Source organism: Equus przewalskii, chromosome 11, assembly GCF_037783145.1.
Source record: "Equus przewalskii isolate Varuska chromosome 11, EquPr2, whole genome shotgun sequence".
In the NCBI taxonomy this organism is placed as follows: Eukaryota; Metazoa; Chordata; class Mammalia; order Perissodactyla; family Equidae; genus Equus; species Equus przewalskii.
In genome coordinates, this window is record NC_091841.1 from 25064252 (window position 1) to 25077127 (window position 12876).

The 12876-nt window shown below is 42.3% G+C and overlaps 1 protein-coding gene across 4 annotated transcripts in view; it reads right to left on the minus strand.

Moving 5' to 3' along the window:
* Positions 1-12876, minus strand: part of PLAAT5 (phospholipase A and acyltransferase 5) — a 59944-nt gene that overhangs the window by 31211 nt on the left and 15857 nt on the right. The window contains exons 4-6 of one of the 4 annotated variants that reach the window (XM_070565369.1): positions 5961-6069; positions 3657-3919; positions 130-1513 (exon numbers count right to left, since the gene is read on the minus strand). In XM_070565369.1, the coding sequence (XP_070421470.1) occupies positions 1421-1513; positions 3657-3919; positions 5961-6069 (465 nt within the window). In that variant the 3' untranslated portion in view covers positions 130-1420. Of the gene's footprint in view, positions 1-129; positions 1514-3656; positions 3920-5954; positions 6070-12876 lie in introns of those variants that run through there. The other 3 variants (XM_070565368.1, XM_070565371.1, XM_070565370.1) reach the window with 3 other exon arrangements.

The window sequence follows — 12876 nt, forward strand, 5'->3', positions numbered from 1 at the left end:
CGCTGATACATGACTCAGTTGTTTTGAAGTTAAAGGGACTCTGCTTGAGAAATTCCTGGTACTCGGGTTCTGCTTCAAAGGAAGTCTCAACCTAGACCTTGTAATGAATGAAGAGACTGAAGGAAGATGTATTGAGAACTCATGTGATTTTGGGGGTGGGGGAGATGACTGGGGAACTAGGGGCCATGGCTTTATCCTAGTCATGACTCACAGAAACGAGGTCATGCTCTAACTACCAGCACCTGGAACTGCCACACAAAACAAAGAGAGGGGCCACTCAGGAAGGGGAGGTGGAAGACAAAGACACACACCCAGGCTCCAGCGTCTAGGAAACAGGAGGAGGCAGTCAATTAATAATCTCCTATTTGGATTAATAAGAGAAGAACGGAGGGGAAAAAACTGAAGAGTTTCATTGCAGATCTATGTTCTCCAAATAGGAGAAAGGCTGGTGGGAGACCCTAACCGATCTTACGTGAAAAGTTTTGGGGGTTCCATCCTGCTCCCTTCCACCTTCTTCATATTTCCTAGGCATTTTGAGAGGCCTTCTCCGGCTTTGTTGGGTGGCTGTGGCTTTCAATTGACACTAATAACCCCCAGTCATAATTGTAGATCTTCCATCATGTCAACATTCTTCGAAACACAGAAATCACTTCTCCCTCACCCTCATTCATAAAGAAGTCCACTGATTAAATTATTTCAAAGATTCATCTGGAATCAGTGAAAATAGAAATTTCAAACCTTCTGGTACTTACAAAGTAGAAAAGCAAGATAAAATGGTCTTATTGATTATACCTAAAATTGCGGTTTTTTAAACAATAAAGAAGAAAGCTGATATATAATTTTAAAAAGAAAATATTTCTCGGGAAAGGTGTTCCTGGATTAAGGCACAGATGGTCCTGAATAGTGAGTTGCAGGTTTCCCTAAAGTCCTCCTTCCCCGAACCGCACTGTGGGTCTGAAAGGGCAGAACTAGGATAAATGGAAACAAGCTAGAGACGTTTTAGTTCAATAAAAAGAACTTCTGAAAAGAGTTCTTCATTACTAGGAATGTTCCAGCAGAGGTTTCCAGGATGTTTCAGATGGCATTCAAGCATCTCAGACTAGGTCAGCCTAAGAAATAGGCAAGGCTCCGGCTTACAAAGAGCAAAATGAAATAAGTATATGAAACGCCTAGCACAGTGCCTGGTGCCTAATAGATGCATAGCAAATATTAGGTTCTTCCCATCCTGAGAGTCCATGGGTCTATGGTCACATTTTTGGATGTATTTCTGGAGGGGTAATTGGATACATTCTAGATTCTTCCAGAAGCTCACAATTTTCTTACATGGGACCATTGAGAGAGGAAGGCAAGGGGAGGAAAAGAGGCACGTTCTCTTTGCTGCTGTCAGCAGCTCCTCCCCTGATTGGAGTTTTCAGCACCGTCAGGCAGTCACTGGTTTGGGCTTCATGCTACCCACTACCGCTGAAATCACTGCTCCAGCAGCCTTTGCTCCTTCCATCAGGGCATGCTCCACCTGCAAGGCAGATTAGTCCACAGCACACTCAGTGACAATCCCAGGCTTGTGTCCTGCCCTCTCCCGACCTCACCTCTCCCCTTCAGGTACTGGCCTGCCTGTAGCTTTTTCCTACAGGAGGAAGCAACCTGTGCTATCCTTTATTTCCAGAGATCCCAGAGCTGCAAGAGACCTAGAGAAGCCAGGATAGCCTGAGACAGACATCAGAGGCAGATGCACTCCCCTTTGCCTGGGAAGCATCCAGGGCTTCTGGTCCCCTTCCTCCCTCAGAGCCATTTGGCCCAGGGTCTACCTCCAGTGTGGGGCTCAGAGCAAAGGATCTCAGAGTGGCAAAGTCACTTAGGCCCTCATTCTACATACAGAGAATCTGAGAGCCAGGGAGGGGAAGTCACTTGGACAAAGTCACACAGTGAATTAGCGTCCACACTCAGATCTGGGCTTAGATCTCACTGTAACCATGGGACCAGTTTAAACTGACCCCGTCTTATCAACAACAGAATGTTAAAGTTGTTTTCCAGGGGCAGTGAGCCAAAACTACAAGTCATGTAGCTGAGCATACACAGAGGAGAAAATTTTGACCTGAAATAACACCTGGAACCAAAGATTCTCCCCAACAGAACCAAAGGACCGAGACACAACCAGGACTTGAAAGCCGCACTCTCTTCAGAAGCGAGGGGTCCGTTGTCGGGGAAGATGCAGTGTTAAAGCCCCTTTCCACACCTTACCATAAACGTGTAAATCCTTCCAATCAAAACCTGCCCCACCAGCACTTCTGTGTACCAGTCTGTTCCCCCTAAACTCTTAAATTTCAGCCCAAACCCTGGACAGGGGAGACAGATCTGACAGCCTTGCCTCCTATCTCCTTGCTGGTCAATCTCACAATAAAGCCTTTTCTTTTCTCAAAGCTGGTGCCATAGTATTGGCTTTCTATGTGCATCGGGCATCAGGCCCTCTTGCTTGGTAAGGTCATGACTGCCAGGCTCAGGCTCCTTAGAAGGGCCTCCTATAATCCTCTTAATCCTTCGGGTCTTCTTTTTGTGTACAAATGTTCATGGAATGGGAGACCCCTCATACCAGAGCCCACCAAGCCCCTAGCACTGGAGCAAGACCTTGCAAGAAGGGAATGAGACTAAGAGAGAATGCAGAGTGTAAAGGAAGAAGATGCAGAAAGTGGGAGGGTGCAGGGGGGGAGTGGGTGAGGCCTGTCAATCTCCACGGAGAGATGGGATAGTGATAGTTGAGAGACCAATATTGGGATTTGAGCCAGTATGTTAAAAGAACCTAAGAAACACAGGAAAGAACGTGCAAAAATTATGTTTCACCTTTCACCCTGGATTTTTTCCAACTATTAAAAAGACGATAATAAATACTTCCACTTGTCTCATGGGATTTAGTAAGGATCAAATATTGACCAGAGCAGCTCATATTGTTACAGATATGCAGACTCTCAAGGCTCTTTCACTTGTACTGTACCACATTTATCACCATCCTACATGGCGGGGGTCACAAATCCACATGCAGTACGGGCCAGGCAGGTAATGTGGGTGAAGGTGGTAGGTGGCACACCTAACCCAATGTACCCATCTAAAAGGGCAGCCACTACGTGGCCCCACAGAGTGTCAGCAAGCGGGAATGTGGGCCAATGGCTTGATCAGTTTTTCAAGACAGTCTGGGAATCCACATCTTTTTATACAAAATTTCTATATTTTTAAATGTTGGCAAGTAATTCAAATTAAGAAAAAAAAATACTGTTCATCCAAGCAAAACATTCTGTGGGCCAGATGTGGCCTACAGGCTACTAGTTTGCAACTTTAGCAATAAAGTGTCTACTTAAGTCTATCTCCATTTTGTAAAGGAAGAAATGGTCTCAGAAATAAGATGGCCTGACCAAGGAGACCATGCTAGTAAAGCACAGAGCCAGGACTCCACCTAGTGGTTTTACTGTTAAGCCTTTTGCCTTTTCTACTCCTTCTTGGGACAACAAGGGGAAAAATACCTCCCGAACTGTAGGTCCTGCAGAAATAGAAAACCAACTAGTACAACAAATGATACGAAAACGCTGATCACCGTTCTGATCTCTGATAAGATGACAAGCCCACGAAAGCTCAGTGGGAAGCCATCGTCAGAGCCAATGGAGCCATACCTGCTGGCTCCTGGGCACACCGTATCGGAGGTTGTTGACAAAATGCTCACAGTTCCCTTCGATCAGGCTATACTGCACTATCTTGTTGATCATCTGTTTTGTACGCTGGATGATGTTGTCCACAGGCAGGGGCAGGTAGGTCCCATCCAGCTTGTTGTTGATCTTCCAGGAGCAGCCATGCAACACATCCTCCAGGCGACTGTATTTTACGACGGCCCGGTTGCTAAAGATGGAAGTGATGCTGCCGGCCTCAAATTCCTCACCTAGAGACCAAAGATAAACAAAAGTTGGAAACCCACAAGGGGTAGCAGGGCAGAGTACTGGCTCACTCCAAGACCGTGGGTAAGCTGCTTCCCTTTGGGGTCTTGGTTTCACCATCGAGAGAAGGCACGGCAGAGGATGGGGAGTTGGGTTAAATGAACTGAAAAGGACCAACTTTCCCAAGAAGCCTTCTGCCCTGCACTGCACTCCCCATCTTCCACCCCCACAGCAATCTCTTTCTCAAACACTCCAGAGGCACCTTACAATGTGGCCCGGGACTCAATCTTGTGTTGTACAGACCTGACCAAGTCCTAGGATTGGAGTCTTCTTTTCCTAACCAGACTTCAGTAATCTTCACAAACGTGTGACGAGCACCCTGTGTAAGCGTCAGCTCCTGGGAAGGGGCTGTCACGTGCTTCCATGACAAGCCTCCGTCTGGAGCCATGGCAGAGGCACAGGTGAGGCCAAGCAGACAGGGCTCTGGATGGTACCCATCCCCACCCACCAGCTTACCCCCGCAACACCCCCAGAGCCATTTCGCCTTTCTCTCTACTCAAACATTGGGATTTTCATTAACAGTTTAAAAACAGAGTTCCATAGCTTTGAAAAAAGAAATGTGTGAGAGCTGCTATATCATCATATTCAGTCCTTAGAGGAAACAGAGACTCAGAGAGGGCCAGGAACCTGCCCAAGGTCGAGGGGGTGGTAAAAACCAGGACTTTTTCTGCTGCAATAGTATGGATATGCCAATATGTGAACCCTTCCCCTCTGTAAGTTGTCCAAGAGCAAGAAATATCCCTTGTTCTTTTCTTACGTATTTGAAGAAAACCTGCTGGTTTTACAAAAGCTGGCAGTAGGCAATTCAACTTTCCAGAACAAAGAAGACGGAATTCATTTTTAGAGAAAGATCTAAGGGGAGAGTGGAGTCATAACTTTTAATGGATCTCTTTGGTTGTACAAGAGGGAGGTTCCTGGATTTAATCTGGAAAGGAGAGGTGGTGGAGTGTGTAAGATGAAGCAATTTTTCCATTCTTCATGCACCCTCTGAGTTGGGAAATGCGGAAGGGTGTGAGTGGATGGGGCAGAGAAATGGGGAAGGGTGTGAGTGGATAGGGCGGAGAAGAAGCGATGGGGGCAGGACTCTGCTCTGAGGCAAGGTCCCAGCAAGGAGAGAGGCTAGACAACGGAGGAGGGCAGGATGCAGGGACAAGAGCAGTGAATAAGGTGTAGCCACAGGCCCTTGGTACCGGTGTCCCTCCATAATTTAATCTTGAATGGGGAGAACTTTCCCAAGATGTAAAATTCAAAAGCCACCAGAGAATATGCAGTGAAGCCCCTCCCTCCCTTCTCCCAACTCCTCCAGGTCCCATCTCCCACGGTGACCACTGTGGCCAACGCTGCTGAATGCCCAGTTATAAGTTGTTTCCCATTCTATGCTGTCATCTTCTGTTATCACTACCCCCAGCCCCGAGCAAATCTCCTCTAAAATTTAGCTAACCACTAGCTTAATCTCAGCCTTGTGCTAACAGTGCCTTGAGAAATGACAGGAGAAACTCTGCCCACCCTGAGGGTAGAGCATCCTGGGACAGGTTGGAAGAGCAGGAAGACAAGGTGAGGGTGGAGGTAACAAAGGTGATCAGGAAGCCGGAAGCAGAATTTGGAGACAACCAGAAGCAAGCAACAATCAGAACACGTAAGCATCTGTACTCATCCTAGGGAATCCTCAGAAATATGAGGAAGGATACCAAATTGTGGCCAATACAAATGGAGGCTCATATTCTGAAACTGGCATTTTAAAAGAAAGGGTGGTCTAAGCAGTCGGGGAAGCTGGGGGCTACTTTAACTTGCATCTCTCTGAGAGCTGGACACCGCAGTTTTTGGTAGACAGAGACCAAGCTCTATCAGACAGTAAATTAGGGTCCAGTGGTGCTTTGGGTCATTTTCTCGCTAAAGGGCAGCAGCTGAGGAACACAGCAATTAGCTGTACTTCTTTTTACTTTGCTAACTTCAATATCAATAATTCAATAGAGTATCCACTCTTACTCGGGGGAGCCAGATGGACCACACAGTCGTCTTCCACGTAGATGGCCCAGTGCTCGTAGCCAATTCGGAAAATCTCAATCAGGTCTCCAGGTCTGGGTTTTGGTTTGCCCTAGAATGGAAAAAAATAAAACAAAATAAAGAAACAGCGCATGCCCAGGGAACTCCAGAGACCCTGTTTGAGGATCAGCCAGGTCAGCTAAAGACACTGCCTTTTGTCACTTCACAGAAACCCAGGCTGCGGAAACTCTCTTCACACAAAAGACCAAAGGACCTCTCCCCGTCCTGCTGTCCCTCTCATTATTAAAGCCATCGAGGCCAACTATGCCACTTATCAATGTATTGCCTCTCACTCTGAATGCACCCTCTGAAAACGCTCTGTGATAAGTGATGGAACTCCCCTATAAGCCTTTCTCCTTGAAACTGAGCACCATGTTAAGTTTTCTCAATAGAGGGCATTGGAGGGACATTAAAAGAGGAAGGCGAGCTCCCGCAGTTTCTGGCTTGGGGTGGCGGAATGATGGTCAGCAGGCGGGGTGTGAGGACATCTAGTAGAGCTCTGCCTGAGCCCAGAACATTCTATCCCCATCAGTCTTGCAGCCTTGGCCTGGCAATAACCTTTGTGGGGCCTTCTCAAGAAAGAAATCAGTGCCCAAAGGCCTTCTGCCCCTGCTGGTGTCTCGAGTCCCTGTGTGGATTACCTGCATGGCCTGCCTGTGGCCCAGAGGGTCCCCCCTACTCTGTATGCCCACCCCAGCAGTTTCCGATAGTCAGCTCCCTGCCTACACTCCAAAGGGTTGCACTTGCCCAGCAACTGCAACGGGCTCCAGCCTGGCCAAACCAAACTTCTCTGCTTCCCAGTGGGTGGACCATACTCTCCAATGTGGTCTGAAGCTCTTCAGGTCTATCCCTCCTTGACTACTCTTCCACAGGTCTGGGAGACCATATTGAGTTTCTTCACATTTTACAGTTGCTCTTTTATCATAGTTTAATAACTCTTTACATTAAACGTCCCCTGTTTAACCTACCTTGTGGTGTCCATCTCTTGATTCAACCCAGACTACTGATGCACTATCTCTTCAAAGAGCCCTGGGGGAGCAAGACTGTTCATCTAAGAGGCATTGTGTGTGTGTGTACATGTGTGTACACAATACAGTATTGTGCACGTGAAAGTTTGTTAAGAGAGTAGATCTCATGTTAAGTGCTCTTACCACAATTTTAAAAAAAGAAAGAAAGAAAGAAAAAAGAAAACCCAGAGCCTCTGCCACTGCAAACCCAAACTAACAAAAGAAAAAATGAACTCTCATAGTCCATATCCTTCTCCTCCAATAATGCGCATCCCTCCCAAACTGTCCCCAAGTTTGTCCGAGAATGATACTGGGGAGAAGCTCTGCTCACGGATTCTCTCCCTTAGGAAGTCAGAGCCAGCAGAGAGATGTGAACCATCCCACCCACCCATCAACTTTACATTAATGTCCTTGCTTGTCCCAAGTTTGCAACAATTTGCCCATTTAGTCTAAGTCTAATTTCCTCGAGGCTACATCTCTCTTCCAGATTCCCAGCCCTATTTCCCTGGCCAAGGACAGCCATTTGCCAGGGCAAAAACTCACAGAAGTAAAAGGGAGTTTTTCACCTGTTTCTTTTAAGGCTTTTCTGAGACATAATCTACATCCCATAAAATTCATGCATTATAGCGGTACAACTCAATGACTTTTAGTAAATTTACAGTTTGTGCAACCATCACCACAATCTAATTTTAGAACATGTCCATTATCCCAAAAAGATTCCTCATTCTCATTTCTCATCCCCAACCCCAGGCAACCTTGTCCCCATTAGCAGTCACTTACCTTTTTTCCCCCTATCCTCTCCCCCCAGCCCCAGGCAATCATTAATCTGCTTTCTGTCCCTATAGATTTGCCTTTTCTGGACATTTCATATAAATGGAATCATATAACACATGGTCTCTTGTGTCTGGCTTCTTTCACTTGGCATAAGGTTTTGAGGTTCATCCATTTGAAGCATGTGTCGGTACTCCAGTATAAGGACACACCACATTTTGCTTAAACCACTTTGTTCTTTTTCAATACTATTTTGGCTATTTTGGGTCCTTTGCCTTTCCATATAAATTTTAAGATCACCTTGTCAATTTATATCCCCTCTCCCCTCAAAAAATGCCTACTGGGAGAGGGATTTTGTTCAATTAACAGACCAATTTGGTGAGGATTGCCACCTTAATATTAGAGTTTTCCAATCTACAAACATGAAATGTCTTTTCATTTGTTTAAATCTTCTTGACTTCCCCTTTGCAATGTTCTGTAGTCTAGCTTTCATGTTAAATTTACTCCTAAGTATTTTTATGCTGTTATGAATTGCTTTCTTAACTTCATCTTCAGGTGGTTCATTTCTAACATGCAGAAGTACAAAAGATTTTTGTGTATTAATCTTGTATCCTGAAACCTTGCTGAACATATTTACCAATGCTAATGGTGTCGTAAGTGTGTTTTTGTGGATTCCTGAGGATTTTCTACATTGAATAGATGTGTTGAGAGTGGCCCTCGTTGTCTTACTCCTAATTTAGTCTTTCATTATCAAATATGATGTTAATTGCAGATTTTTTGCAGATGCACTTTTTCAGGTTGAATACGTTTCCTTTGATTGCTAATTTTTTAAGACGATTTTTGTCATGAATGGCTGTTAGATATTGTCAAATGCTTTTTCTGGGTATATGGAGATGAGCATATTATTTTTGTCCTTTACTCTGTTAATATGGTATATTACATTAATTGATTTTGAGGTGTTTCACCAAACTTGCATTCCTGGAATAAATCTCACTTAGTCATGGTATGTAATCCTTTCCGTATGTTGCTGAATTCAATTTGTCGGTATTTTGTTGAAGATTTTTACATGTACATTCATAAGAGATATTAGTCTCTAGTTCTTTTCTCTGTCTGACTTTAGCGTCAGGGTTATATTGGCCTCAGAGAATGAGTTGGGAAGCATTCCCTCCTCTACTTTCAGAAAGAGTTTGTGAAGGATTCGTAATTTTTCTTCTTTAAACATATCGAGGAATCCTCAAGTGAAGCCATCTAGGCCTGAGCTTTTCCTCATGCAAAGATTTTTATTTACTAATTCAATTTACTTGCAGTAGGTCTATTCAGGTTTTCTAGGTATTCTTGAGCCAGGTTTGTAATTTGTATCTTTCTAGGAATTCGTTCATTTCACTAGGTTTTCTAATTGGGAGCATCAAGCTGTTCACAGGATTTCTTTATTATCCTTTAATTTCTATAAGATTGGCAGTGGGTCCCATCTTTCACTCCTCATTTTGGTAATTTAAGTTCTCATTTTTTCTTGGTCAATGTAGCTAAAGGTTTGTCGATTTTGTTGATCTTTTCAAAGAACCAACATTTGGTTTCATGATTTTCTCTACTGATTTCTGCTTTCTATTCCATTGATTTCTGCTCCAATATTTATCCTCTCTTTCCTTCTGCTTGCCTTGGGTTTAGTTTGCTTTCGTTTTTCTAGTTTCTGAAAGTAGGAACCTTGGTTGTTCATTTGAAATCTTCCTTCTTTTTTTACATAGGCAATTACAGCTATAAATTTTCCTCTAAGCACTGCTTGAACTGCACCTCATAAAATTTGATATGTTCTGTTTTAACTTTCATTCTACTCATAGCATCTTCTAATTTCTCTATTTTTCTTTTACTTATGGATTATTTAGAAGTATGTTGCTTAATTTCCAAATACTTGTAGAATTCCCAAATTTCATTCTGTGATTAATTTCTAATTTAATTTGATGTGAACAAAGAAAATACTTTGTATGATTTGAATCTCTTTAAATTTGTAATCTAGAATATGGTCTATCCTGAGGAATATTCATGTATGCATAAGAAGAATATGTGTTCTGCTATCGTTGAAAGGAATATTCTGTAAATGCCACTTAGGTCAAGTTGGCTAATATCATCGTTCAAATCTTTTATCTACTCACTGATTTTCTGTCTAGTTGTTCTATCCAGTATTGAGAGTGGAGTACTTAAGTCCCCAACTATTATTTCTGAATTGCCCATTTCTCCCTTCAATTCTAACAGATTTTGCTTCGTGAATTTTGGGGTTATGTTGTTAAGTGTGTATACATTTATAATTGTTATATCTTCCTGACGCATTAACCTTTTTATCATTATAAAATGTTTCCCTTTTTCTCTAGTAATATTTCTTGTCTTAAAGTCTGTTTTGTCTGTTATTAGTATAACCATTCCAGCTGTGGTTACTGTTTGAATCTTTTTACATTCTTTTACTTACAATCTGTTTATGACTTTGACTCTAAAGTGTGCCTCCTGCGGATGGCATATAAGCAGATCTTGTATTAATAAGTCAGATGGTCTCTGCCTTTTGTGGAGTGTTTAATTGATTCAAGTTTCTTCCTGTTGACTTGAGTTACCGTCTGATGTCATACCTTTAATGCAAAATAGCTTCATTTCAACCCGCCCCCTGGGGCTACTATTGTCATATTTATTACTTCTTTGCATGTTAGAAGACCCACAACAGAACTTTATGATTATTGCTTCATTCAATTGTCTTTTAAATTAGAATAATTTATAGAATAAAATATAAAATATAGATTTATTCTCTTTTATCATAATAACCTATGTAATTACCTTGACTGTGCTTTGTATTTCTTCATGTGGATTACAGTGACTATGTGAAGTGACTTCCTTTCAACCTGAAGATCTTTCTTGGCTGGTTTTTTCCTTCAGTGAGGAAGATTGGCCCTGAGTAACATTTGTGCCAGTCTTTCTCTATTTTGTATGGGGGATGCCACCACAGAATACCTTGATGAGCGGTGCATAGGTCTGCACCCAGGATCAAAACCTGCAAACCCTGCGGCACTGAAGCAGAGCACACAAAGTTAACCACTACGCCACCAGGCCAGCTCCTGATATTTCTTCTAAGACAAGTCTTCTAGCAACATATTCTATCAGCCTTCATTTACCCGAGACGATCTTTTATTTTTGAAAGATAGTTTATTGAATATAGGATTTTTGGTTGACAGTTTTTCTTCTTAAGCAGTTTCATACACCATCCCACTGCTTTATAGCCTCCATTGTTTTTGATGAAAAGTCAGCTATTAATTTATCATGGTTCCCTTGTACATGATGAGTCTTTTTTCTCTTGCTACTTTCAAGATTTTCTCCTTGTGTTTGGCTTTCAACAGTTTGGATTCTGATTCCCCCCAGGGCTGGTAGCTGTTGCTATTTGTTTGGTTTTTTAGTGACTCATCTGGACTAATTCTGTGATATCTGTTTCCCTCACAGCATGCAACCATTGATGGATCTCCTTAGGTTGTTTTTTGTTTGTTTGTTTGTTTGTTTGTTTTTGTTTTGTTTTGTTTTATTGAGTTAATGATAGGTTACAATCTTATGTGATTTCAGTTGTACATTAATGTTTGTCATTCGTGTTGTAGGTGCACCATTTCACCCTTTGTGCCCACTCCCCACCCCACCTTTCCCCTGGTAGCCACTAATCTGTTCTCTTTGTCCACATTTTTAAATTCCTCATATGAGTGGAGTCATACAGAGATTATCCTTCTCTAACTGGCTTATTTCACTTAACATAATTCCCTCAAGGTCCATCCATGTTGTTGCAAATGGGATGATTTTGTTCTGTTTTGCAGCTGAGTAGTATTCCATTGTATATATATACCACAACTTCTTTATCCATTCATCTGTTAATGGGCACTTCTATGTCTTGGCTATTGTAAATAATGCTGCAAGAACATTGAGGTGCATAGAACTTTTGGAATTGCTGACTTCAAGCTCTTTGGATAGATACCCAGTAGTGGAATGGCTGGATCCTATGGTAGTTCTACTTTTAATTTTTTGAGGAATCTCCCTACTGTTTTCCATAGTGGCTGCACTAGTTTGCATTCCCACCAGCAGTGTATGAGGGTTCCATTCTCTCCACAACCTCTCCAACATTTGTTACTATTAGATTTAGATATTTTTATCATTCTAATGGGTATAAGGTGATATCTTAGTGTAGTTTTGATTTGCATTTCCCTGATGATCAGCGATGATGAGCATCTTTTCATGTGCCTATTGGCCATCCGTATATCTTCTTTGGAGAAATGTCTGTTCATGTCTCCAGCCCATTTTTTGATTGGGTTGTTTGATTTTTTTGTTGTTAGTTGTGAGAGTTCTTTATATATTATGGATATTAAGCCTTTGTCAGATATATGACTTGCAAATATTTTTTCCCAGTTAGAGGGTTGTTTTTTTGTTTCAATCCTGTTTTCATTTGCCTTGAAGAAGCTCTTTAGTCTGATGAAGTCCCATTTGTTTATTCTTTCTATTGTTTCCCCTCTCTGAGAAGACATGGTGTCTGAAAAGGTCCTTTTAATACAGATGTCAAAGAGTGTACTGCCTACGTTTTCTTCTAGAAGTCTTATGGTTTCAGGTCTCACCTTTAGCTCTTTGATCCATTTTGAGTTTATTTTGGTGAATGGTGAAAAAGAATGGTCAATTTTCATTCTTTTACATGTGGCTTTCCAGTTTTCCCAGCACCATTTGTTGAAAAGACTTTCTTTTCTCCATTGTATGCTCTCAGCTCCTTTGTCGAAGATAAGCTGTCCATAGATGTGTGGTTTTATTTCTGGGCTTTCAATTCTGTTCCATTGATCTGCGCACCTGTTTTTGTACCAGTACCATGCTGTTTTGATTACTGTAGCTTTGTAGTAAGTTTTGAAGTCAGGGATTGTGATGCCTCCTGTTTTGTTCTTTTTTCTCAGGATTGCTTCAGCAATTCGGGGTCTTTTGTTACCCCATATAAATTTTAGGATTCTTTGTTCTAATTCTGTAAAGAATGTCATTGGCATTCTGATTGAGATAGCATTGAATCTGTAGATTGCTTTAGGTAGAACGGACAT